The following is a 27,596-nucleotide window of genomic DNA, read 5'->3' on the forward strand; positions in this document are numbered from 1 at the left end:
CACACACACACACACACACACACACACACACACATACACACACAATTTTTTGTTTGGCTTTTCCGAGTCCATTCTCTGTTTTTGTCCAACTTATTATCGAAAAAATTCTTCATCTTTTGCAGAAGCCAGGCCAATTCTCTGGTGAGATGGCATCTGTGCCGGTTCAAGTAAAATAGAATACCAAACCATACCACACACAGACACACACACACACACACACACACACACACACACACACACACACACACATACACACACACACACACACACACACACATACACACACACAAACACACACACACACACACATGCACGTGTATAGACACGTGTCCACCCATTCTGGTACACACTTCCACAGATTCCACAACAACATTTTTATTTTTGAAACATAATTATTGGAATTGAAACTCGCATGGCGAGCCACTACTATTTTCTCTTTAAAATACATTGACCTTCACTCTTTCCTATACTGTAATTTCACAAATTTTCGGTGTACTTTTATTTTCGGTACCTTCGGTGCGTCTGTTTCATACCTAAAATTTCAACACACCGAACAAACACTATCACACGTAATCCAATAGGTAACTGCTTCTCTGTACCGAAACTTTCTGTTTACCTAACCAGGCCTGTTGCCCTTCTACCGAAAATATTGAGCACCTAAAATTTCTGAAATTAGAGTATCTCTTATATGAAAATTCAACTTTCAAATGCTTTTTCTTAAAACTGGGCAAAACTATATAAGCCCCGCCCCTTTTCGGATCTGGAGGCTCCTATATCATTATAGTAGTTACATGATCAATATCATTTTTGTTATTAACATTGACTTTATTCTTGATGTACACAAATAATTTCAAAATTCACCGTTCTGTTTATTTTCAAATATGATTTGATTTATTGGTATCAGATTTTCCTTTGGAGACTTCTCATTACTTTTGAGCTAAATGCTCGCTCATGGTTTTTTCTCTTCAAATTCAGCATTTCACTGGCACAACTTCATTTGCTGATTTTCCTTGGAGTCGGTACAGCCTGTCGTACCATAATATGTTGGACAGTGGTTTAACAGCGACACTAGCGCATGATAATTAGGGGATGATGTGTCATCTAAACCAGTTCACGGACTGACAGCTCACAGAGCGACAATACCCGCGGAATGACGATTCACAGTATGACATTTCACAGAAAAGAATGCCTCTACGTAAAGACAATTAACCAAAACCACATTTACAGTCAGAGAGATCCTTGCGCCGAAACACATGCCATGTCTGTATCTTTAAGCGAATGATCAGTTCACAGAATGCAACTCTAACACGGATCTTCTCTATCGGAGCTGAATTTTTTCAAATTCATTCATCATGGGGTATGACAGCACGTATAAAATTAATTGTAATGATCACGTGATGGTCTCTCTCGAAACTGGGTGACCGCGCCCTACTACATGGAGATTTGTATGCAAAATCCCACCCAGTTTCGGTGGAAGTGCGCGAGTCCGATTGGGAATAAAGGAGGAAGGGAGCGTCTCAGCTTCCTCGGACCAAGACCATTCGACCCAGCACCCCGAAGACTACAACTAGTGAAAAATTGATTGTAGCGTATACTTCCCCTAGTGTTTTGATCGGTTGTGACAAGCGCGGCATTCCTTCGTTTCTGCATAGACACTCGGCAAAATACGGCCAAATTGTGCACAATGCTCCATATGAGCCATGCTTTCTTTTGGGAATGAATAACAGGAGGCTGCATTGATGGTTGGTGGATTCGAGATACCGGTAGTGTTGTGCTGGTTCACTAAAATGTCGATTCACTTCCAGATTTCGGGGGGGGGGGGTATGCTTTTAAAATTGCTGCCACAAAACGACGACGGCAAAACATGGAAGGTTAGTTGCAGCCCTTGCAGTCCAGGACTCCAGGTTGTCTTTCCGATGGCACATGACAGTACATCACCTTACCTCGTCCTCTCTTCCCGACAATAGCATAGCCATTTCCTTTATAATGCCACGTCAGTCAGTCCACCACGCTTCCACGGCACTCCTTACATAATCCAGTTGGTATATATCTTCTTGAACAAATAGGAAGAGTCTCCAATTCTTCAATGTAGTAAATGCATCTACGCTGTCCTCACCAGTCCAAAAGAACACAACGAAGATTTCCGAACCGAACCTATTCGCTCCCTTCTCATTACGGAGGATTAGCAAGACGAAATTCGTGTTCGCGTTCGCAAACATTTTTCAGGTCGCGAACTGGATTGCGAACTTTCGCAGTTTTCGTTCGGAAAAGTAGTCGGAACACGAATCGCGGATTCGTGTCAGAGCAGTCATAAATTTACCACGCTGTACCTGTACATCGTGCCAACGTCATGCATGTGCGAATTCTGTTTGCTAATCCTTCTCATAACGCGAATTCCGTCACCGAGTTCGACTTTCCTTGGAGTGCGAACGCGAACGCGAATTTCGTCTTGCTAATCCTCCGTAGTATGGGCTCCTACACTGCATTTTGCACAGGGAAAACAGTGAAATGAGTACTAGTAATGCCTGGTTCGCTCTAGCCCGATTTTTCGGCCGATATTGAACCGTGCGGCATGAAAATCGCCTGGTACATGGTGTGGACCAACAAATGGAATACTAGTAGTGTTCTCTGATATAATATTCTCTACGTGCTGGGTATGGTCGCGTTTACTTGGAAGCTCAGTGCATCACCACTTTCGATTTTGAGACTTGGCCGATGGACTAGTAGTGTTGTCACACATGTTTCCGACAAATTTGTGTGTGTAGAGGTAGTCCGAGTACATGTGTATGTGACTGTCCAACACAGTCGGCTGATTTCAAGTCGGTACGCGGTACCGGCGTCGGAGCATCGGCCGAAAAATCGGCCTCGTGTGAGCCAGGCATAGACAGCAATGTGTATGGGCAAATTTCGATTTCATGTCGGGTGTTGAAGCATCGGCCGAAAAATAGGCCTAGTGTAGTCCATGCATAAGGTGAGGAGAAGTCGGCGAGGGTGGACTTCTATTGCTGGAGTCGTACAAAAGTACCAAGGTGCAGAGCTACATCTGCACCAAGGTGCAGATGTAGCTCCTAAAGAGGTGGGAGGTGAATAGATCAGACCCACCAGTGCCACCACCAAGTGGTAGATCTACCCTCAGTTTCTCAATTATGGTCTTTGACAATCCCCTTATGCCTCCCACCATGCGATACCTATCCAACACTGAACACCGAAATCTATCACGAAAGTAGAGACAGACGTTTTCCACGAAGAGCCCGCAGACTTTGGTGCATTGGCATTGTGCAAGCACGACTAACGTACGCATCCAATGCATTCTTCCCGTCGCTGACACAGCAGCTGCAGAGTCGTTTAATCAAATCCAGCAAATCCGGAATTCGTGCAATTTTCCGACTCTCCAGCCGTGCATCCACAGCCCCCCTCCTCGTGCGCTTATCTATTCGATCCCTAACTCACATTTTTAACTACAAGGTTTTGTTTTTTGTTTTCCGTTGCCTACATGATCTTGCAAGTCCTCTTTTCTGCACTTACTTTCAGTTGATGGCTAATACAGGCCAAGCATCCCGGGATGATCGCCGAATTACTCGAGGACAGGAACAGCGGCTACTGCAAGTGCCTTTCCTTCCTGGACCTTCCGGTCGTCAGTCATTGACATTTGTGGGAAGCACTCTTTGGAATGCCCTTCCCAGCGATATTTGCCTCCACAGTGCGGCGTTTGCCTTTAAACTGGCTCTGAACAGAATTTTAAAATTGTAATTAGTAACCACCTTGCTCGGCATCCCTGCACATTACTGCATGGTTTCTCTGTGTTTTCTTCACTGCATGCTTACACATACACACACCCATTTGAATCATATAAAACTTTGTGCTTTGGAATTATCATGTTATGATTCTTTTTAATATTTCCTTCTCTCATAATATTATATTCGTTCTTAGCAGGAACCGGAGGTTTTTCCTCTGGTGAGAAGGCAGAATTGCCTGTGCTCTAAACGAATTCAAATAAAAGAAACAAACAAACGTTGCAATGTACTATCCCCTCCATTGTGCTGTCTGTAGTACTGCAGCCGTCAGTTGTTTTGCCAATAATTCCGGATCTTTCACACCACATGTGCACATTCCGGATCTTTCACACCACATGTGCACATTGTGCACATGTGGTGTGAAAGATCCGGAATTATTGGCAAAACAACTGACGGCTGCAGTACTACAGACAGCACAATGGAGGGGATAGTACATTGCAACGTTTGTTTGTCATACAGTATCTTGTTTCGCCATCAAAGTCGGTAGCCGGCAAAGGAGGTGGCTTTACGCTCGCCCGGATATGGTGCTTTCTACATGAATGCGCCTGCTTAGACTTAGAGCCGACACATTGAACAGGATAACAACGCACAATGCGACAATAAAGGGCCGCAACTTGCCAAGTCAAGATGATCAGCAATGCTCCAGCATTCGTATTCCTATTTTCGTCGCGCGTCCAGTGAGACTATGTTCCAGATAGATCCGCACGTAACTCGTTCACCATGTTTACAGCCAGGTGGCCAGGACGGCAAGCAGCTGCCACTCTACAGCGAATAGGTATCCTCTGCTACTATCTAGTACCGGTATCCGTGTAATGGTCATCTCCGGTCAGGGCATGACAATCAGATTCAGTTCAACGGGATGCTTATAGGCCTCGACCAAATATGCTAAAAAAAAGAGCATATTATGCTCGTCGCATATCAGGGAAAACGTCCATAATATGCCAAAGGCGTAGCAAGATATGCCAAAAGATATGCCAAAATATGCTCGACATAAGCAGAAAGTGTAGATCATTTCAGTAAAATTACAACCTTGGAATATTCACTGGCTACACGGCTATCATGCTTATGGTGCAAATCAAAACACAAAGCTAATCACTGCAAGAAAAAGAACAAATCTCAAAGTCTTCACCACGCCGAAAACTGGTTCATCCTGATGATTCGAAGTATTGATGATGGCCAGAGACAGAGTCCATAAACTGTTTTTGCATTCTTGATGATGGTAGTGACTTGTTCTTTTCCTTGCAGTAAAATCATTGTGAAATAGGAGAAGGACAAAATGTTACGAGTTATGACTAACGTAACATTTTGTCCTTCTCCTATTTCACCATAATTTAATTGGCTCAGCATCCGAGTTAAAATCATTGTGTTTGGACAAAAAAACTTGGGTTTGAAACTACACTCATACCTCTCTTATCCGGGCGCTTCGGGACCGGACACTGCCCGTAACTTCGAGGGTGCCCGTAACTCCGAATCATATACATCTTGATGGGGAAAAGGCCATCGATATGGCATATGACGTCAATATTTCTACGAAAAGTGACAAAAGAGTAGTAATATTTCCCCTGAAACTCGCCCAAATAGTGCCCGGTAGACCGGAGTGCCCGTAACTTCGAAGGCCGGATAACCGAGGTATGAGTGTAATACCGTACTTGTGTAACTCAAAAATAGATTCCATTTTTTTTGAATTTCAAATGTTATAACTAAATCTGAAACAGGAGATTGGCGTCTATTGCGCAGAATTGTAAAAGATTCTCCAAGGAAAAATAGCAGCCATCACTGTACTTCTAGACTAATACTTCGAGTCAATCAAATAATTATATTGCCTCTGAAAATATTATACTAGACGAGCGGATTCTTGAATTAGTGTACTTGAAAAATAATTCTCCAATTCTCTATTGAAAAAGTAACTGCATACACTATGATTGTAAAAGTAAAGACAGGACATGATTGTATTACTATTGGCTCATGATGCGGGTCTCAATTCAAATGTAACGGAACTTCAACCCCCATGCACACAGATCGACTGGAGCATTTAATGCGTATTGCGCTTGACCCAGGTTCATTTCACCCCCCCCCCCCACCCAGGGGAGAGGTGAAATCAAGAAATCGTACTACTGTACATATGTGTGTATTTTGCGATAGGTTTGCACAGCGCTGCGCGAGTAAATTCCCTGCCAACGTAGTGCACAGAACTCTGGAGATGGTCTTTTGTTGGCATATCAGTAATCGACCGGGTCATCTCTTCGTGTAAACTTTCACCAACAGCACATTCTTTTAACCAACTTCGAAAATTTACTCGGACTACATGTAACACATTTCCTTCTATAATATTTTAAAGTGTGCTGGCATATGAACTAAACATTGCTTGTAAGGCTATTCATGCCACCCCTAGATAAAGCGCAATACGTGTATTGTGTTGTGTAGTAGAAACCAGTGAAATAACTGCCCTAGTTTGCACAGCTGCATATAGTAGAACAGCCCTGGGTTGCGCGGCTGCAGTAGAGCAGCCCTGGGCTGCACAGCTGAAGTAGAACAGCCCTGGGTTGCGTGGCTGCAGTAGAATAGCCCTGGGTTGCGCAGCTGAAGTGGAACAGCCCTGGGTTGCGCAGCTGTAATGACACTACAACCACCAGGATGGTCACAGAATGTGGCTCTGCTCTATGTCCTATTCACACCATCAGTTTCCCCTCGCCGCCAGTGTGCTGCATGGGAAAGATTAGAACTTGCGATGCTTGATCAGAGCAGGCCTTTGTGTTCTTCTTGCGACTGGCATTATTCGGTGTGGCATAGCTGCTCTTCACAATCTGCTTAGCATGATCAATACTGTCTGGTGTTGCATAGCTGCTCTTCACAACCTGCTTAGCATGATCAATACCGTCTGGTGTGGCATAGCTGCTCTTCACAGCCTTCTTAGCATGATCAATACGGTCTGGTGTGGCATAGCTGCTCTTCACAACCTTCTTAGCATGATCAATACCGCCTGGTGTGGCATAGCTGCTCTTCACAACCTTCTTAGCATGATCAATACCGTCTGGTGTTGCATAGCTGTAATCATCAGACTGGCGGAGGCTGTCTGTAGTATGATTGATGCCATCTGGTTGTGCTGGCTGTGAGTAGACGCATCCTTGTTTGGTCACTTCATTGAACAGCTTGCTAACAACTGCATGCTCTGCGCGTGGAGACGCAGGGGCAGTCAGCTTATCAGCACCACTGTCTCCTTGCTTGTCGGAGGACTGCTGAGTACGTTCTGGTTCCGAGTAAGCATACTGTCCTCTTCCCTCCACTTCACCTGCAACCTGACACATGTAAGTTGCTATTGTACTGGCAGGGACGCTGGGGCTTACAGCTACAGTTGGTCGCTGTACAAATTTCTTTTCACCGTGATTTAGGTCACTTACTTCATGCGCAGCACTTTCAGCTTGGCTGTTTCTACTCACACTTGGCGTTGGCTTGGGGACAGGTAGGCCGGGTTGCTGAAGACAAGAACTAGCAGGCAGAGAGTCGTATTCATGCTGCCCTGCTTGATTGGCAATCACCAGACTATTGTGGTCAGTGCAGCTATCTCTGCTAAGAACATCGTATAGGTTACTATCGCATTCTGAAGGATTAGTCTGAAGTCTATCAGGTCTAGCATACATCTCTCCCTCGCTGTCTGGTTGTTGGTGATCACCGGCATCAAAACGACTCATCATGATATTATCATATGTATCCTCATCAGGCGCAGTGGCTGCTGCTCTTTCCTTGCGGGGCGATAATCCATATCTGTTGTCATATTCTCCACTAATGTGACTCCCTCTGGAACCAGGCATACTACCGTACGCAATCACATACGTATCACCAGCGCTGGGCACTGATTCTATGGACTTGCTACCGCGGTAGCGACCATCGTGCCCACTCTTGCCAACTGCTTCTTCTCCTCTGGCACTAGGCGTACTCAGTGTGTCGTATCTATCACCCCCACCACCGCTGGGTAATGACATAACCGTGGGCTTGTTATTGCCCGAGTTGCCGTCATGCACAGTCTTGTCACTAGTGCCTTCCTCTTTGCTTTCACAAGATGCTGCCTCAGTCACCTTGTCTTTGGTTATGTTATTCAGGGTAACGTCGCCAACCTGATAGTTGGATGAGAGTGTCCATTTAACTTTACCAAGCCTTCCAGGTTTCGACTTCTTGCTGCTGGACCCTGAAAACAGACAGAAAATGAGTGATAAGTGAAGAGACAGAAGATAGACTTGCTCATCATCAAACTGATTTCTGTTTTAAAAGCGTACAAGTAAGTAAGACTGGGATAAGGCAAACTGTCGGATTAGACAGGGAATTATCCAAATGACAAGAAGTAGTTTTCTAAACTTTTCATACACACATTGATATGTTACTAGTGATAAGCTGAGAGAAGATGAACCCTTGGCTAAGATATTCAAAACGCAAAAACTCAGTTAGACAAGGTTTTGATCTGCAATGGCCTTTATTACTCCATCTAGCAAAAAGCTTTGTTACGACTATCGTCAAGAGTATATAACCCCCCAAGAGTGTGCAAATCTGCATATGGGGTCTCCGACGGCGAAAACTCACATCACGTGTCTCAGATACGTTCGCACTACGTACCAACGAAGACTAGCGGGCGCGCAATCCGCACGTCTGCCATGATCATGCTGGGGATTTGCATACCCGCAGTGAGTTTCTGTCAGAGAGTGCTTTTTCTTTTACTCCGCTGCTCGCTAAAAACGGGCTGGAAACGTACAACTGCGACACTGCACCACGTGATGTGAGTTTCGGTCGCCGGTGTACCCCATAGAAAGGGTATCAGGAGTTGGACACTCTTGGGGGGTTATTATACCCTTGCTATCGTCAAGCCCAATAACCTTGGAGTTCAGGTACGTTCCACATCATTGGACCTCAGCTGCCATAACTAGACAAACTAAAGTGGCCCGCAAACAGTGGCTAGCTCCTGTCTCTTACCTGCTAGTACTTGAGAATATCTCTGATGGTGTTTTTCTCCCATTCCATCTATCAACTCAGTGCAACTTAATCCAGCTCCTTGGATTCCCTCTTTCGTACGTTTCCTGCTCATCAAGGCACAAGCACACATTAGAACGTATTGATCAAGATGTCACTCAAATGTACACTCCTTGATGTTTGCAAGTGCCACAAATGGAGGTTATAACTGAACGGATTGATCAAAGTTCAGCACAGAGTCTCAAGCTTACCGCTTTCGGTGACGAGCTGCGATTACGATGATAATGATCAGCAGGATGAGAGCCAAGCCTCCAGCACCTATTCCCACATACACTGACAAGGGAAAAAGAGAAACGAAAGCAGGCACATAATTAAATATCTTATCCAGAGACTGTTGAAAAGTACAACTTTAAAAAACAAGATGATGCGGAGGTCAGTGAATCGAGTTATAACATGTATACAGAGCAGCTGTTGCCAGCCAATCAGTACACACCAGACAGAAGATCCCATACCTTGCATTCCAAGACCAGCCGAGAATGCCTTTTGATTGCCATTGCCTGCGTATGTGTGGCACAACCAGAAGAGCACGGTTACGAATAATAAAACACACACAACTGAGACTTTGATCTTTGACGCTAAGGCCAAGGGATGCAATACGGTGTGGAAAACTGATTTCACCGTAAGTATAAATTATGAAGAAGGCCTTGAGGCCTTGCATGTGTGAATTCTTGCCATGTGTCAAAGTTCAACGCGTGTGAAGGCCTTGCATTCCATTCAGGGAGCACCACTGTTCAAGTAGCAGTTGTTATTTTCGGCTGAGAATGATTCTAGTCATGTAGCCGAACACAGGTGTTCTACAGGAAGACACTTCGATTGTTGACAGCTGTTAAAATGCTGCTCTTCTCTCACAAAAACACTTGGTTGCACATAGTTGTGCTCTGCTCTGTTGTGCCCTGCGATAATCACTGTTGTGTAGTACAGGCCTAAGTGTTGTGTAGTACAGGCCTAAGGCTAAACTGTTACATACATGTCATGCGGAGACCGTCATGCTACCGACCTGAGCAACCGTCTCTGCTTGCATCCACTGTGCACTTGTCCACGCAGGAGTACGATCCGATGGAGTTGACACAAGATAGAGTGGATGGCTGACAAGGGCTGAAAATGCATTCGTTAACATCTGAAAAGGAGAGATGGAATGGAAGACGTAATCAAGAGCACGATCCACTAGGTGATTGAACGTGAACACAGCTTCCTCTTTCTGCCTCTGCCTCTGCGTCTCTCTCTCTCTCTCTCCCTCTCTCTCTCTCTCTCTCTCTCTCTCTCTCTCTCTCTCTCTCTCCCTCTCTCTCTCTCTCTCTCTCTCTCTCTCTCTCTCTCTCTCTCTCTCTCTCTCTCTCTCTCTCTCTCTCTCTCTCTCTCGCACGCGTGGAATGGAAGACAATTATCTCACCTAAAGCCCTTTGCCCTGGAATTTAGTTTATGTCCACTTGTGTGCCCATACAAGAACATTTTTGCGCATTCAAAAATTAAATTTAAAAAGAAAGGACTAAAATGTTACACTCACGTTATCCTTAGTTTGGAAATAAAAAAATTGTGGGAAATAAAATAAAATAAATCGCTCGCTCGCACCGATTTTCACAGGCTCATGACATGAGAATCAACTTTATTTTTTACCATGGCCTAACGAATAGCGAAAGTTAATTCCAAACAAAAATTTGTACTTACACAGTAGTCAGAAGGTACAACAGCTAGCACAATACTGACGGATGTGATACTGACATTCAACGACCTGATGATAAGCTCTATCACGTCTTGGATGTGCAAACCAACAGCCTTCCAACTTGGAAGGTTCTAAGTTATGAAATAACATGAGAAAGGGGACATCTTGCAACATCTTGCTTATAACTGTTACTGTTAGTGTTAGACACAAACTACGGATAACATGTAACATTTTGGTACTGTCTTTTTAAATTTAATTCTTCGCTCTCCATCCGAGTCAAATATTAAAATTATTAATTTGGATTTCTAGAGAGGAGATACCGGTACGGTAACATTCACTATACTTCAGTCATAGCTGCTTATTGCTTATGTTGTGATATTCCAGCAAAACTCTCTCATATCAATAAGTGAGAAACTTCAACCACGTATGCAGATGTAAATAATTATATGGAAATAATCACTCTCACCTGTACAAGTTACCAGGGCATTGCCAGTGAATCCAATTCGACATTGACATACTGCTGTCGTGCGGTTGCATTCTGTTGTGTTGGAATGACTGCACTCACCAGCACATGCATCACCAGCTGGAAAGAGAAGACCGCGCACAAGACAAGATTGGGAATGGCCGCTCTTTACCTCATCGTATACTTAGTTTGCAGAATGAATGTGCTTGACCCACGCTGCACGCCAGTAAAGGCGTTTCAGGGCAGGGCTTGCGCTCTTGATTGCTCTCCATCCGCCATTTCACTCTACTTGCTCGAATGAACCCCAAATGTTGTGTAGTCATTCGCGGGAGTCTTAGTTTGAATTTGAAAGAGTGTATCCTTGCCAACAGTTGACGTGATCAGGGAAACTCTCGCCCGTTGAATCACATGTCACTGCGACTATAACTCTTATGCAATCTTAATAAATATGTCATGCTCAAAGCTTCTACAAAAATAGCTTCTTTTTCTTGACTTACGTAGGCATGTCGGTGGGGTTCCAATCCATGTTCCATTTGGTGCACATTGCACTGTTGCATTGCTGACATTCTGTTCAGCATAACCAGCTACATAATACCCCACATCACATTGGTATGTCACTATACCAGGGTATACCAGCTCTTGGCTCAATATGGAACTATTTGCCAGAGCAAGTGGTGGAGCCACACATGTTATACCTGAAGAAGAAAAAAAACAGGAGCAAAAACAAACAAAAGCGATATTTTGTGAGACCAATTATTTGATTGACTGATTAGGAATTGTTATGCTCTGCTCTTGTAGATACAAATATGCGGCTGCCCAAATAACGTTAGCTCTCTCTAACCTGGAAAATGGGTAAGAGAGGGAGGAAGAAAAGGAGAAGAGTAAGTAAGGAAAAAGAAGAAGCAAACCAAAACTAGATTGGAGTAAGGAGGAGGAGAGTTCAGACACACAAAGCATGATAAATCAAAGGGAGAATAACGACAGGGGGATAGCAGCGTAGTATCTACCGTATTTTACCGGTTGTAAGTCGACCCCGGTTATAGGTCGGCCCCCGTATCCGGAGGTCTCAATTCTGCGTTTTAAAGTGTTCACCCAAAGAGGCACTTCTAAACACATCCTGCTACTAACACATTAACAAATCATACAGACATTCCCTTTTTGGAGGGTATAACGTCCCAATCCTTGGAAAATGCCAAAAAAATGGCCAACCTGCATGTGTGTACACATGGTGCACTCGTGCATGCAGTGCAGGTCATTTTGTGTTAGATACTGATAGTTCCCGGTTATAAGTCGAATCCCGGTTGTAAGTCGACCCCCACCCTTTCTCCTTCCATTTTTAGTCGTAAAAGGTCGACTTACAAGCGGAAAATACGGTAATCAATAACTTGACAGTGGAACTTATTTAAACCGCTAGGGGCGGGCTTGCTTTTTAAAATCATACAGGGAGGATAAGAATGAAAGAGGACAAATATCGTCCATGGCTTGTATTTATCAGCTTGTTCAATGAAATGAATAACTTTGAAAAGTATTCACTCTTCTGGCTCTGGGCAATCACAACACTTCTGCCAGTCAACCTCTAAAACAATACCGGCATCAGCAATCTAAAAGGCACAAGTGGTGATTTATCTTGCATTGCCAGCGGATTGCTTTTAAAACAGACTTACGCTTGCAAGTTGGAACTGGAGCACTCCAAGAGCCGTTCAAAAGACAGTGCATTGTTACTGATGTCACAGAGAAATTTGCTGCTGAAGATATAAAGAATCCATGTTGACATGTGTATGTCCTGTTGTTAGTATATTCCAGACCAACTGATAGTACACGTACACTGCCATTTAGATGGGTGTTGGGTAGGTCAGGACACATGATAGCTGCAGTGAAGATCAGGACGGCAAACAGGTAGTGTGGTGACCAACTCACACATAATCTGGGTACAATTGGAGGACATTAAGGGTATGATCAATGTCTTGTCCAACGTATTTATTAATCCCTTACTATTTGGCTCCCTGCAATGCTTTTAACCCTTTATTGTCCGCACTCAATGTATATGTACAGAAAATTGCATCGTGCTAATTTTGATCTTGAATTGAACGTAGTTTTGGTTTCCCTTGGACCATCGTTATCATCTGTGGCATCCTGGAAAGCTCATAATGAGAGGAAGAACGTGAATCCAAAGTCAATCCCATAGGGTGCGCTTGACTCACTCTAAAAGCCAGCGAATGCATTTCAGCGCGGGGCTTGCGCTCTCGATCGATCTCCATCCGCCATTTCACTCTCCTTGCTTGAGTGAAGCTCAAATGTTTTGTAGTGACTTACGGGAGTCTTAGTTTGAATTTGAAAGGGTGTATCCTTGCCAACAGTTGACGTGATCAGGGAAACTCTCGCCCGTTGAATCACATGTCACCATGGTCACTGCGACTATGAAACTTATGCAATCTATACAAAACATTCATGCTCAAAACTTCTACAAAAAAATAGTTTCTTTCTCTTGACTTACGTAGGCATGTCGGTGGGGTTCCAATCCATGTTCCATTTGGTGCACATTGCACTGTTGCATTGCTGACATTCTGTTCAGCATAACCAGCTACATAATAGCCCACATCACATTGGTATGTCACTATACCAGGGTACACCAGCTCTTGGCTCAATATGGAACTATTTGCCAGGGCAGGTGGTGGAGCTACACATGTTATACCTGAAGAAATAAACAGGAGTAAGAACAAACAAAAACGATAATTATCTTGTGAAAGCAATTATTTGATTGACTGATTAGGAATTGTTATGCTCTGCTCTTGTAGATACAAATACAGTCAAACCTCGCATAACCGCACAAATCCGTTTTCCACAAAAATATCCGGATAGGCGAGGGAACCGGATAATCGAACACACATACTGTATGTAAGCATGGCATATGCTGTACATTTGTAACCAACGATTTTCTTCCGGATGGCGAGGGATCCGGATAAACGAGGACCGGATAAGCGAGGTCTGACTGTATGCGGCTGCCCACATAACGTTAGCTCTCTCTAACCTGGAAAATTGGTAAGAGAGGGAAAGAAGAAAAGGAGAAGAGTCAGTAAGGAAAAAGAAGAAGCAAACCAAAACTAGATTGGAGTAAGAAGGAGGAGAATTCAGGCACACAAAGCATGATAAATCAAAGGGAGAAGAACGATAGGGGGATAGCAGCGTAGTAAGGAAGAAAGAGAGTGGACAAATATCTTCCATGGCGGGTAATTACCAGCTTGTTCAATCAAATGAATAACTTTGAAAAACACTCACTCTTCTGACTCTGGGCAATCATAACATTCCTGCCAGTCAACCTCTAAAACAATACCGGCATCAGCAATCTAAAAGGCACAAGTGGTGATATATCTTGCATTGCCAGTAGATTGCTTTTAAAACAGACTTACGCTTGCAAGTTGGAACTGGAGCACTCCAAGAGCCGTTCAAAAGACAGTGCATTGTTACTGATGTCACAGAGAAATTTGCTGCTGAAGATATAAAGAATCCATGTTGACATGTGTATGTCCTGTTGTTAGTATATTCCAGACCAACTGATAGTACACGTACACTGCCATTTAGATGGGTGTTGGGTAGGTCAGGACACATGATAGCTGCAGTGAAGATCAGGACGGCAAACAGGTAGTGTGGTGACCAACTCACACATAATCTGGGTACAATTGGAGGACATTAAGGGTATGATCAATGTCTTGTCCATCATATTTATTAATCCCTTATTATTTGGCTCCCTGCAATGCTTTTAACCCTTTATTGTCCGCACTCAATGTATATGTACAGAGAATTGCATCGTCCTAATTTTGATCTTGAATTGAACGTGGCTTTGGTTTCCCTTGGACCATCGTTATCATCTTTGGCATCCTGGAAAGCTCATGATGAGAGGAAGAACGTGAATCCAAAGTCAACCATAGGGTGCGCTTGACTCGCTCTGCAAGCCAGAGAATGCATTTCAGCACGGGGCTTGCGCTCTCGATCGATCTCCATCCGCCATTTCACTGCTGTGCCCAGATGTTCTTGACACGCTTTCTCTGTCTTGACTCATTCGTCAGACATGTGCATTTTGATCTTTTGGTTTGGTCTCTAATCGACAAACTGACTTTTCTCCTCAAATACCTCAACTTCTCTATTTCTATTTCATACATCTGCTTCGTTTATTCCTTACTCTTTTCTTTCTATCTTTTTCTTTTCTTTCCCTTGTCATTTAATCAATGTCACTCACATACAAATACCGTCATAAAATATAAAACACAAGATTTTCTCATCTTTTTCTATTTTTTGTTTTTCATTAGCTTTAGCATGTTCATTCACATTCTTCATCATTTGTGAGAACTAGACCTGGTCTAGTGAGAAGGCATTCTACTGCCTGTAATTCTGGTAAAGTAAAATAAAGTAACAACAACAACAACTCTCCTTGCTTGAGTGAAGCTCAAATGTTTTGTAGTGACTTACGGGAGTCTTAGTTTGAATTTGAAAGGGTGTATCCTTGCCAACAGTTGACGAGATCAGGGTAAATCTCGGCCGTTGAGTCACACGTTAATATCACTATAAGTCTTATGCAATCTTTATAAAAATGTCATGCTCAAAGCTTCTACAAAAATAGTTACTTTCTCTTGACTTACGTAGGCATGTCGGTGGGGTTCCAATCCATGTTCCATTTGGTGCACATTGCACTGTTGCATTGCTGACATTCTGTTCAGCATAACCAGCTACATAATACCCCACATCACATTGGTATGTCACTATACCAGGGTATACCAGCTCTTGGCTCAATATGGAACTATTTGCCAGGGCAGGTGGTGGAGCCATACATGTTATACCTGAAGCAAAAAAATAACAGGAGTAAGAGCAAACAAAAACGATATATTGTGGGAGCAATTACTTGATTGACTGATTTTTAATTTTTATGCTCTGCTCTTGTAGATACTAATATGCGGCTGCCCAAACAACGTTAGCTCTCTCTAACCTGGAAAATTGGTAAGAGAGGGAGGAAGCAAAGGAGAAGAGTAAGAAAGGAAAAAGAAGAAGCATACCAAAACTAGATTGGAGAAAGAAGGAGGAGAATTCAGGCACACAAAGCATGATAAATCAAGGGGAGAAGAACGATAGGGGGATAGCAGCGTAGTACTTAATCAATAACTTGACAGTGGAAACTTATTTAAACAGATGGCGACGGGCTTGCTTCTTAAAATCAGACAGGGAGGCTAAGGAAGAAAGAGAGTGGACAAATATCGTCCACAGCGGGCAATTACCAGCTTGTTCAATGAAATGAATACCTTTGAAAAGTACTCACTCTTCTGACTGTGTGCAGTCACAACATTCCTGCCAGTCAACCTCTAAAACAATGCCGGCATCGGCAATCTAAAAGGCACAAATGGTGATTCATTTCGTATTGCCAGGACATTGCTTTTAAAACAGACTTACGTTTGCAAGTTGGAACCGGAGCACTCCAAGAGCCGTTCAAAAGACAATGCATTGTTACTGATGTCACAGAGAAATTTGCTGCTGAAGATATAAAGAATCCATGTTGACATGTGTATGTCCTGTTGTTAGTATATTCCAGACCAACTGATAGTACACGTACACTGCCATTTAGATGGGTGTTGGGTAGGTCAGGACACATGATAGCTGCAGTGAAGATCAGGACGGCAAACAGGTAGTGTGGTGACCAACTCACACATAATCTGGGTACAATCAGAGTACATTAAGGGTATGATCAATGTCTTGTCCATCATATTTATTAATCCCTTATTATTTGGCTCCCTGCTATGCTTATAACCCTTTATTGTCCGCACTCAATGTATATGTACAGAGAATTGCATCGTCCTAATTTTGATCTTGAATTGAACGTGGCTTTGGTTTCCCTTGGACCATCGTTATCATCTTTGGCATCCTGGAAAGCTCATGATGAGAGGAAGAACGTGAATCCAAAGTCAATCCCATAGGGTGCGCTTGACTCGCTCTGCAAGCCAGCGAATGCATTTCAGCGCGGGGCTTGCGCTGGCGATCGATCTCCTTCCGCCATTTCACTCGCCTTGCTTGAGTGAAGCTCAAATGTTTTGTAGTGACTTACGGGAGTCTTAGTTTGAATTTGAAAGGGTGTATCCTTGCCAACAGTAGACGAGTTCAGGGTAAATCTCGACCGTTGAGTCACACGTTAACCCTTTACCGGTCTACCATAAGCGAACCGATACTATAGTATCGGTACGTTTGGCCCTCATTTTTTGGGGGTCTTGTTGCTAGGAGACAGCTAAAATGGCGCTCTACGCGTAGCTGAGGTCCAAGGCTTTCTGACGATGTACAAAACAACCATGCTTACCATACAAATTTTTGCCGTATCGATCGACTGAAGTTTGTTGAAATTGGAAAAGACGACCATCCGCCATGCGTACATTTAGAGAATGCGAGTGCATCTCTTGGGGCCGTGTTTGACAAGCGTTCTGAGAGCAGTAACACCACCAGTCCAGCCTGGATCTCCCGGGAGGTTTTGCAGTGTAGTGTGTTGAGAAAAAAAGCTCCGTTGAGTCCTGCTAGTTCAAAAATATATCGTCCACGAATGAAGAAACAAAATTCTCCAAACAGAGAGGAAGCCTTCTTGCTGCCGACACGGCGACAGCGACTGTCACAAGGACTCGTCAGGTGTGATCAGCTGATTCGCCTGGTCGTGAGAATCACGGCATGCGTAAGCTCGCGCCTAAGTGCTCATCTGAGCGAGAGTGAATCTGACGCGAGCAGCGCTGAGATGAACAAACCGAAGCTGCGATATCGTGGAATGGGAATTGCTGCTGCTGGCGTATCGCCGATGGCGAGGTGTTGGTGTTCAATGGCGGTATTGTAAAGAGCCTACATTTCTTGTAAAGACGTAGCCCTTACCTGATTGTTTATCGTACGACTTCAGCTCCATCACGAACTTGGTATGCCCTTCGTGCTGTGATATTCGTGTATTTCATTCGCAATTGTATTTTCTCTCAACTTGAAGGGCTACCATGGGCCCTATCCTTGCTTGGACCTAGTCATATTTGAATTTTCTGGACGCGTTCAGGCATACAGATTTTGAAAATATATGGTTTACCCATACCTACATCACATGGTTCTTGAGTTATTGCTGGTTGTGTGTACATGTATTTGCGTGACCACCCCTCACATAAATTGAGTTAGACCGGCAAAGGGTTAAAATGACTATAAGTCTTATGCAATCTTAATAAAAATGTGATAATACTCATAAAACGGACACACTTCAGGCTCATTACAAACATCTTGAAAGTTTTTGTCTTCACAAGTATACTTTCAAGCCTTCTCATCAGGTGAAATACAACCTTTGCAAGCAGAAACAAATCAAATTCACACTTAGGCTGTTAGGTAGGTCGTCAAAACCTCGTTAGTTACATGTATGTCCAGTGGTTGTCTCTTGTTGTCGCACTACATGTCGCGCTTATTGAGTTTTCTCGCATTTGCACCTTTGTGTCATTATTGCAATTTTCGCTGTTTACTTTAGCTATCTTCTTTCTTTCTTTCTTTCTTTTTGCGCTGTTTTACCACCTTCTTACTGTATTTAATCCACTGTTCCTGTTCCTTTTCCCTTGCCTATATTTCACCTGATGAGAAGGCTTGAAAGTATACTTGTGAAGACAAAAACTTTCAAGATGTTTGTAATGAGCCTGAAGTGTGTCCTTTTTATGAGTATTATCGCATTTTCGTCTCAGAGGAAACTGTTAATAAAAATGTCATGCTCAAAGCTTCTACAAAAATATTTTCTTTCTCTTGACTTACGTAGGCATGTCGGTGGGGTTCCAATCCATGTTCCATTTGGTGCACATTGCACTGTTGCATTGCTGACATTCTGTTCAGCATAACCAGCTACATAATACCCCACATCACATTGGTATGTCACTACACCAGGGTACACCAGCTCTAGGCTCAATATGGAACTATTTGCCAGGGCAGGTGGTGGAGCCACACATGTTATACCTGAAGAAAAAAAAACAGGAGCAAAAACAAACAAAAGCGATATCTTGTGAGAGCAATTGTTTGATTGACTGATTTCGAATTGTTCTGCTATGCTCTTGTAGATACAAATAAGCGGCTGCCCACATAACATTAGCTCTCTCTAACCTGGAAAATTGGTAAGAGAGGGAGGAAGAAAAGGAGAAGAGTAAGTAAGGAAAAAGAAGAAGCAAACCAAAACTAGATTGGAGTAAGGAGGAGGAGAATTCAGACACACAAAGTATTATAAATCAAAGGGAAAATAACGACAGGGGGTTAGCAGCGTAGTATCTACCGTATTTTACCAGTTATAGGTCGGCCCCCGTATCCGGAGGTCTCAATTCTGCGTTTTAAAGTGTTCACCCAAAGAGGCACTACTAACCACCTCCTGCTACTAACACATTAACAAATCATACAGACATTCCCTTTTAGAGGGTATAACGTCCCAATCCTTGAAAAATGCCAGAAAAAACTGGCAAAACTACATGTATGTGTACACATGGTGCACTCGTGCATGCAGTGCAGGTCATTTTGTGTAAGATACTGATAGTTCCCGGTTATAAGTCGAATCCCGGTTGTAAGTCGACCCCCACCCTTTCTCCTTCCATTTTTAGTCGTAAAAGGTCGACTTTACAAGCGGAAAATACGGTAATCAATAACTTGACAGTGGAACTTATTCAAACAGCTGGGGACGGGCTTGCTTCTTAAAATCAGACAGGGAGGATAAGAATGAAAGAGGACAAATATCGTCCATGGCTTGTATTTATCAGCTTGTTCAATGAAATGAATAACTTTGAAAAGTACTCACTCTTCTGACTCTGGGCAATCACAACACTTCTGCCAGTCAACCTCTAAAACAATACCGGCATCAGCAATCTAAAAGGCACAAGTGGTGATTTATCTTGCATTGCCAGCGGATTGCTTTTAAAACAGACTTACGCTTGCAAGTTGGAACTGGAGCACTCCAAGAGCCGTTCAAAAGACAGTGCATTGTTACTGATGTCACAGAGAAATTCGCTGCTGAAGATATAAAGAATCCATGTTGACATGTGTATGTCCTGTTGTTAGTATATTCCAGACCAAATGACAGTACACGTACACTGCCATTCTCCAGGGTGTTGGGTAGGTCAGGACACATGATAGCTGCAGTGAAGATCAGGACGGCAAACAGGTAGTGTGGTGACCAACTCACACATAATCTGGTTACAATTGGAGGACATTAAGGGTATGAACAATGTCTTGTCCATCATATTTATTAATCCCTTACTATTTGGCTCCCTGCAATGCTTTTAACCCTTTATTGTCTGCACTCAATGTATATGTACAGAGAATTGCATCGTCCTAATTTTGATCTTGAATTGAACGTAGCTTTGGTTTCCCTTGGACCATCGTTATCATCTTTGGCATCCTGGAAAGCTCATGACGAGAGGAAGAACGTGAATCCAAAGTCAATCCCATAGGATGCGCTTGACTCGCTCTGCAAGCCAGCGAATGCATTTCAGCGCGGGGCTTGCGCTCTCGATCGATCTTCATCCGACATTTCACTCTCCTTGCTTGAGTGAAGCTCAAATGTTTTGTAGTGACTTACGGGAGTCTTAGTTTGAATTTGAAAGGGTGTATCCTTGCCAACAGTTGACGAGATCAGGGTAAATCTCGGCCGTTGAGTCACACGTTAATACGACTACCGTATTTCCACAAATAGTAGGCCGGTCTACTATTTTTTCAACCTCATCCTAACCCGGCCTTATAATCGAGGACGGTCTTGTATTCGAGGACGGTCTTTTATTCTTTCAACCCAGTTTGACCCCGGTCTTCTATTTTTCGCCACACAGTTTTACCCCCATTCTTCCATTTTCTTCTACACAGTTTGAGCACGGTCTTCTACTTTTACCCACAGTTTGAGCACGGTCTTCTATTTTTAACACAAGTTTGAGACTCATTTAGTAGGCCCGGTCTTCTAATCGGAGACGGTCTTTTATTTTTTCAATCGCCCCCTGCCCCGGTCTTGTATACGAGGAAGGCGTTGTATACGAGGACGGCCTTTTATTTGCGGAAATACGGTATATCACTTATGCAATCTTAATAACAAATGTCATGCTCAAAGCTTCTACAAAAACAGTTTCTTTCTCTTGCCTTACGTAGGCATGTCGGTGGGGTTCCAATCCATGTTCCATTGGGTGCACATTGCACTGTTGCATTGCTGACATTCTGTTCGGCATAACCAGCTACATAATAGCCCACGTCACATTGGTATGTCACTATACCAGGGTACACCAGCTCTTGGCTCAATATGGAACTATTTGCCAGGGCAGGTGGTGGAGCCATACATGTTATACCTGAAGAAAAACATAACAGGAGTAAGAGCAAACGAAAACGATATCTTGTGAGAGCAATTGATTAATGACTGATTTGGAAATTGATTTGGAAATGACAATGATGAGTAAACTCCAATGCAGCATCAGACATAGTAATGGTGGTTATACACACCAGGAACAATGGCTATACATACACACCTGCCTGCACAACGCCCCTCTCTAAGTTTCAAAGTTCTGTCAAAGAGTGCTCTTTCTCCTACCACTATCATCACTAAGTCTTTGTGCATGGCGCCTAGTTGATGTATAGCTGGAGACATCGGCATAGCTGACTGGTACATCAGTTAAGGCAGAGGCAAACCATCACCACTCCAGTGCCTGTGTGCCAGGCAGCTATGCCAATATCTCCAGCTATGCATCGACTAGGTGCCATGCACAAAGTGATGATAGCGGTAGGAGAAGGCCTAATCAGGATTTGACCGAACTTTACAGGTTAGAGAGATCTATGTGGACAGCCGTGTATGTACCGCCATTTATCCAGGTGTGTGTTACCACAGCTAACTTTGCCTACTGACTGGGTAGCTAATCCAAAAGGGACCCTCCTAAGGGCCGGGTTCCACTGCAGCTCCGCTGCACTTGGCTGCATGCAGCGGAGCAGCGCGGTTCCACTGACACTCGCCATTCGCGGTACCGCGGTCGTGCTTCACGTTTTTGATGACGTTCTAACTGCCTGCGTGCGCGCGTGCGCAAAATAAAAAATCCTCGTCTTCTGGCCTACACAAGGAAATAAAATTTGAATTTTAAAATTCTCGTCTACAAAACAATGAAAAGTACGGGAAACATGTCGAGCCGCAACCGCGGCTCGCAGTTTTTGATCACGAATCGTAGCAAAAGTTAGCGATGAGCCGCGGCCTTGCTGCTCCAGCTCGAGCCGCGGTCACTATGGTAATGATGACGTTTCAAGCCGTGGATGATGAGCAGCGGAGCAGCGGAGCCGCAGTGGAACCCGGCCCTTATCAGTCAATGAAAACTGGATGGATCTAGCCTGATCCCAACCGGCTCCAGTGGATTATAAAACTAACATGGTTCCAATTCCAGTAGAAGAAGTATGATTAGGGTGCTGCAGAATGTGAGACCGGATGTGAAGCGTACAAATAAAAAACTAAACTTGGTAAGTGTACAGCAGTTAAATTTGAAGTATTTTTCTTTGAGTTTGGTCACCATACCATTTTGAATCCACTAGCAGTGGAAAGTATGAAGTAGTCCAATAAGTGTGCACTATTCATCACAGCCACAGCGAGTCACTGTTAGGGCGCGTTCAGACTACCGATAAAAAGTGACCGATTGGGAAAGTCGCCAAGGTGATTTGATCACGTGACGTTACTGGCACGTTACCGGTGGGAAAGTTTTACTGCCGCGGCTGCTGCGGCAGTAAACTTTTACCGCCAGTAAAAAAGTGCTCAGGCTGTATGCGCGCTGGGAAAAAAGGGAAAATCCCTTGTCAGTGCCGCGGTGAGAGCTGAAAACTTCACGGTAAACGTTAGTTTGTTATTGGTAGTGTGAATGTCCTTCACGGTTTATCGGCATTCACGGTTTGACGGGGTTCACGGTAGTCTGAACGCGCCCTTATGGAGCACTACTGTAGCTTACCTACACATATTGGCTCTGGAGTAGACCAGTGTCTACTGATGAGACATAGTGATGTGTGACTGGTGATACTCTGATTGCTCTGTCCAGAGATGTAGTATCCCGGATTACATTGGTATGTGATATTGCCAGGGTAGAGCACACTGTAATGACTTGTATATCCGTTGACCAGACTACTGTTGCTACTTGTTGCACAGGTTACATTCACTATGGCAGAATAGAATGGAGAGAATAGACCTACAGTCAAGTCATGACTCTACCAGTAGCATAATGTATTTAGGTCAATGGACAACAATTCCGCACGCCAGTGCCATCCATTGAATGACATCATCAGGGAAAGTGTTCTGGAGACCGTCCATACACTCAATGCTTACCATCGCACAGTTCACGGAAGTACAGTTGTGGCAAATGGAATCCGACACTTGGCCTAAGAGACTACACCGTGCAGTGTGCAGCCCCTGGCCTAGTCCCTGCAGCCCTGCATACGTACTACATGTGTTACATACAACTTATATCTGTCTCATGACAGAACTCGTACTCATCACAGTCAAGCTTCACAAGAAAAGTTCAAAGGTGCTGGCAGAAATGAATGGGGACTGGATACCACTACTCCTCATGCGTACCATGTCTCTGAACTGTGTGTATCTACTGGCTGTGACCTTTCGACCTGTTTGGGATGCATACGGCTGTAATGTACAAATTAGGTGCAGCTCATAACGTCATTGATGTCCATTCGTGGCGCTGTCCCCTATGGCAAGTGTTGGATTTCACTTGCCATGACTGTACTAGTATGCCATCACACAATCTCTTGAAGCTTGCACCTCGATTATGCATAGTCGGTCGCCGCATGCAGGACTAGAGAGCGCGGGGAATGAGTCAATGCTTGCCAGTCTTAATTCAAAATCACACCGACACCAGAGCAGCGCAGAAAGTGTGGCCGGCCCAACGGGCTTGCTGCTTCATCACATCTCAGCAGGTCTTGCACTCTTTGCGGATGAAGCCCCCCGCGGCGACTATGAATGTTGAAAGTCTCAATCTGCGTGGCAAGCTCAAGTATGTCGCGTTTCAGCGGCTGAGGTGCTTCGTCAATGTCAGACAGGCTAAACGACGTCAGTGTCAGACAGGCTACACGACCGAGAACTAACAGGCCTGCTCCCTTGGTCAGCCACGTTGCACTGCTAGGATTGTCGTTTTAGGCCGTGGAGCACGTCGCATAACAAACAAGCGAGCAAGCCCCACAAACTCACCACTTCTCGAAATCGTGTCATGGGTAGCCTTTGGTACCTGTGCCTACATGCTGCACCCAACACAAGGCTGCCAGAAATCCCAGGTTGTATCCTCCGTGTCTCAGACAGCATGGACAGGCACAGGAGAGTGTACATGTAGTACATCAGTGAAAGCATTGCATGTGGATATCCACTGACAACAGGACAAAGCTAGCTAAGGGTTGTGGGCAGACAAAGTCTGTGATGAGAACTCAAAAGGGTTTTAAAATGCATTACCTTTTCTTTGGCAAACAACACGCCTGATCCATCCACACTGCAGATTATCCCATTGGTCTCCTTTGCCTTTGTCAGGTACATACCACATTGTTACACAATGCTGAGGTCGCCTTGAATCAGTACTGGGCTCTCCAACTTCCCAATTGGTGTAGTGAACTTCTAGTCTGGCTTCAATGTCCATCCATATGCCATTCAGTTTTCTGATGCCAAGCCATGCGGTGGTGTTAGAGAGCAGGTTACATATGCACGCATCTTCCACAGCATTGCGTGGGATGGCAAGGTAAGCTCCTCCATCCTTGGCCTTGCAGAATGATACTGCCGAGTCGAATGTCATCAAAGTTGAGCCTTGATGCTGATACTCATATGCACTGTTCGCACACTGTGTCCAAGCTGCAAGAGAAGTGATCCCAGGTGTACACACACACACACACACACACACACACACACACACACACACACACACACACACACACACAATTTCCAGGTCATCCATACATCACCCTCCACAATCCCCAGAACTGAAGCAGAATAACAGTCATTCTATCAGCTGTGAAATGCCAGGTCAGTCTGAGCCAACCGTTGGTGGATACTGAATTGTGGATCTATTGTTTCCCTATGCTCGCACGCTCATCTGTGTGTATGTACTCTCATGCATGCGCAGGTGCGCATGTGGGTGTGTGCATTGTGTGTGTGTGTGTGTGTGTGTGTGTGTGTGTGTGTGTGTGTGTGTGTGTGTGTGTGTGTGTGTGAGAGAGAGAGAGAGAGAGAGTGTGTGTGCATTGTGTGTGTGTGTGCATTATGTGTGTGTGTTTGTGTATGTATGTATGTATGTATGTATGTATGTATGTATGTATGTGTGTGTGTGTGTGTTTGTGTGTGTGTGTGTTTGTGTGTGTGTGGGGGGGGGATGTGTCTGTGCGTGGTGCACTCCAATGCGATATCTGCTGCAGATGGTTTGCCAGCGCTGGAGGCCGTGCTTTCCACAAGTGCACCCGCAGTACGATCAGCACCCAAGCTTGCCCGCCCTCATCTAGTCGAGAGTCGATTCTCCTGGACAGTGGCAAACTCCAATGCTCAATGTGCCAACGCCAGTTTTCGCCATCCGGTTTCAAGCGGCACAAATGCAGCCGTGGCAGTCGCCCTACTTGTAAACAGAGGGAAACCTTCGAATATGAGTGCCGTCTCTGCAACAAACGTTTTCGTCTTCCACGAGATCTCAACCGGCATGTGGCTTGCCAGCATTGACTCTCTTACCCTGACTCTGGCTCCCTGTCACAAGGGAGTGACGTGGCCCTATACAGTAAGAAAGTGCAACAACTAGGCACAAAACTGACAGAGTACTGAGACATTCGACGTCCTGACACCTAGCTTCAACACATCTCCGTAGCGCTAACCGACAGCCTTCCAACTAGTTACTTGGAAGGTTCAAGGTTATGGAAAGACCAAAGAGGGAACTAGTTGTTGCACTTTCTGACTGTATATAGTATCTGGTTACAGTGATGGAGAGTTACTCTCAACTCGTATCTATTATTTCCTTTTCCTTTCTACACTTATTATTGGCTCAACATCCGAGTTTCATATTATAATTGTCGTTGTCATTGTTATACGTACCTATTATTGACTGAGTATGGGGCCAATGTAGGAAATAGAAGCCGAGACCGAGGTGAAATCGAGGTCTTTTACGAGGTTTTTATTTCCTATATTGACTTAGTACAAAAGTCAATTTATAGATTTATGACTAGCCAAAGCATGTTTTCAATCCCTCAAATGGAGTCAAAATATAAATAGTCAATACATCCCTAAGGAGTGAAATATACAGGAGTATTTGACTGCTTAGGTATGGCAAAAAGTATGGCAGTCCGGCAATACTAACGGAGTGATCGAGTATAGTACTGTTCATCCACCGCCCCTCTAATTTCTAAGGTCTACATGTATGTCCTACACCATACAGTGTAGACCTACACTACAAACACACAAAATTTAATACAGTGTACAGTCTACAGTGTACATGACTTTTGTATTCATGTAGATACCGACGGACGTACTTACTACTTACCGAATGCCTCTACTTCAGCACGTGGGATAAGCGACAGTAGATTGATGGCCACCAAGACAAGAGCCGTGGAGCTAGCGAGTCGCACTGCCATTACCATTGCTGTTGTCGGCAATTACATACAGCTCTGCTTCCCTACGTGTGCCGGTGTTTGCATTTTCCGAAACTGGCCCCCATCTACACTGTGCTAGCAGCCACCAGCTCACCCGTACTGTGACGGTCCAGCAATGCTCGTAGCCAGAAATCGTGATTCAGCACACTTTGAATACTCGTCTCCTTTCCTTCGTAGGTATCACTCCAATTTTGTTTTTCTCCTGCCGATTTTCAAAGCCGTGCAGTCTACTTTCCCTGACCATTACATAATGCGATACAGCCGTTGAGAGGTGGTATACTACCGGCCAATTACCGGTACAAGTAAAGGGAGCTAAGAATTATTTGCACCACGCGGAAATACGCTCTGCAATCCTAACCTGTAGTAGTTCTACCGTACGAGAACACAAGACTGCCCGCCGGCCGTGAACTAGCATCCTGAACTACTGAGTACTGTACCTACGGCCCAGTAGATCTACGGGTAGATCTACCATCAAGACAAAGAGTCCATGGACTCTTGCAGCCTTGGTAGAAGTATCATGCACACGTGACGTAGTGCACCGCAGTGACCACACTCCAACTTTTCGTGTGAACAGAGGCAAGAAGACCAGGGAGTCGTCAAATATTTGACGACTCCCTGGGCAAGACCAAGGACATGAACAAAATTAATTACAATGCTGTCAATGGATGAAATGTTTTTTCACACATACAATTGTTTTCATTTTTTGGTGTTGTGTTCTAATCATTCGCCATGCCACTGTCAATTGTATTCTGTTTGCCCGTAAAATGGATGAAATATTTCTCCGATCTCATAATTATCACGTGCGCACGGAAAGCGCAGAACTGCAGATCTACCGGCCTACGGTCTATATGGGAAATATACTAAGTAGGCCTCGTAAAAGACCTCGGCGGACCTCGGCCTATTTCCCATAATTATAGACCTCGTCTTGGTCAATATCTTATACATGTACATATCATACAGTCATTGTTCATGTTGTTGTTGTTCTTGTTGTTGTTTTTAATTATTTCACTTTGCAAGCCAAGAATTAATGGACAGAACAGTT

The 27,596-nt window shown here is 44.2% G+C and overlaps 2 protein-coding genes across 2 annotated transcripts; both read right to left on the reverse strand.

Annotated features, from left to right (window-relative positions):
• Positions 1 to 6,363: 6,363 nt before the first annotated feature.
• LOC135831042 (uncharacterized) lies at positions 6,364 to 15,759 on the reverse strand. Its single transcript, XM_065343289.1, has 11 exons — positions 15,568 to 15,759; positions 14,341 to 14,544; positions 13,428 to 13,625; positions 12,598 to 12,801; positions 11,431 to 11,628; positions 10,937 to 11,053; positions 9,808 to 9,927; positions 9,263 to 9,307; positions 9,002 to 9,083; positions 8,754 to 8,857; positions 6,364 to 7,977 (listed from the first exon to the last, which is right to left on the reverse strand). The coding sequence occupies exons 1-11, from the start codon at positions 15,752 to 15,754 to the stop codon at positions 6,464 to 6,466; spliced, it is 2,973 nt and encodes a 990-aa protein (XP_065199361.1). The 5' UTR covers positions 15,755 to 15,759; the 3' UTR covers positions 6,364 to 6,463.
• On the reverse strand, positions 15,760 to 26,944 carry LOC135805572 (P-selectin-like). The gene is made up of 8 exons (XM_065319632.1): positions 26,446 to 26,944; positions 24,390 to 24,779; positions 21,067 to 21,264; positions 19,868 to 20,071; positions 18,716 to 18,913; positions 16,370 to 16,573; positions 15,979 to 15,983; positions 15,760 to 15,765 (listed from the first exon to the last, which is right to left on the reverse strand). The coding sequence occupies exons 1-8, from the start codon at positions 26,540 to 26,542 to the stop codon at positions 15,760 to 15,762; spliced, it is 1,302 nt and encodes a 433-aa protein (XP_065175704.1). The 5' UTR covers positions 26,543 to 26,944.
• Positions 26,945 to 27,596: the final 652 nt, after the last annotated feature.

Source organism: Sycon ciliatum, chromosome 1 (assembly GCF_964019385.1).
Source record: "Sycon ciliatum chromosome 1, ocSycCili1.1, whole genome shotgun sequence".
NCBI classification, from domain to species: domain Eukaryota; kingdom Metazoa; phylum Porifera; class Calcarea; order Leucosolenida; family Sycettidae; genus Sycon; species Sycon ciliatum.

Bases quoted from the DNA above. Each gene is read 5' to 3' on its own strand.
- LOC135831042 (XM_065343289.1), bottom strand. From the start codon at position 15,754: ATGGCTCCACCACCTGCCCTGGCAAATAGTTCCATATTGAGCCAAGAG. The intron at 12,802-13,427 runs GTAAGTCAAGAG...TCTTCACTGCAG, and splicing joins AACCCCACCGACATGCCTAC to CTATCATGTGTCCTGACCTA. The intron at 11,629-12,597 runs GTAAGTCTGTTT...TTTCTTCTTCAG, and splicing joins TCCAGTTCCAACTTGCAAGC to GTATAACATGTGTGGCTCCA.
- LOC135805572 (XM_065319632.1), bottom strand. From the start codon at position 26,542: ATGGTAATGGCAGTGCGACTCGCTAGCTCCACGGCTCTTGTCTTGGTG. The intron at 24,780-26,445 runs GTAAGTAGTAAG...CTTCTCTTGCAG, and splicing joins TGCTGAAGTAGAGGCATTCG to CTTGGACACAGTGTGCGAAC. The intron at 20,072-21,066 runs GTAAGGCAAGAG...TCTTCACTGCAG, and splicing joins AACCCCACCGACATGCCTAC to CTATCATGTGTCCTGACCTA.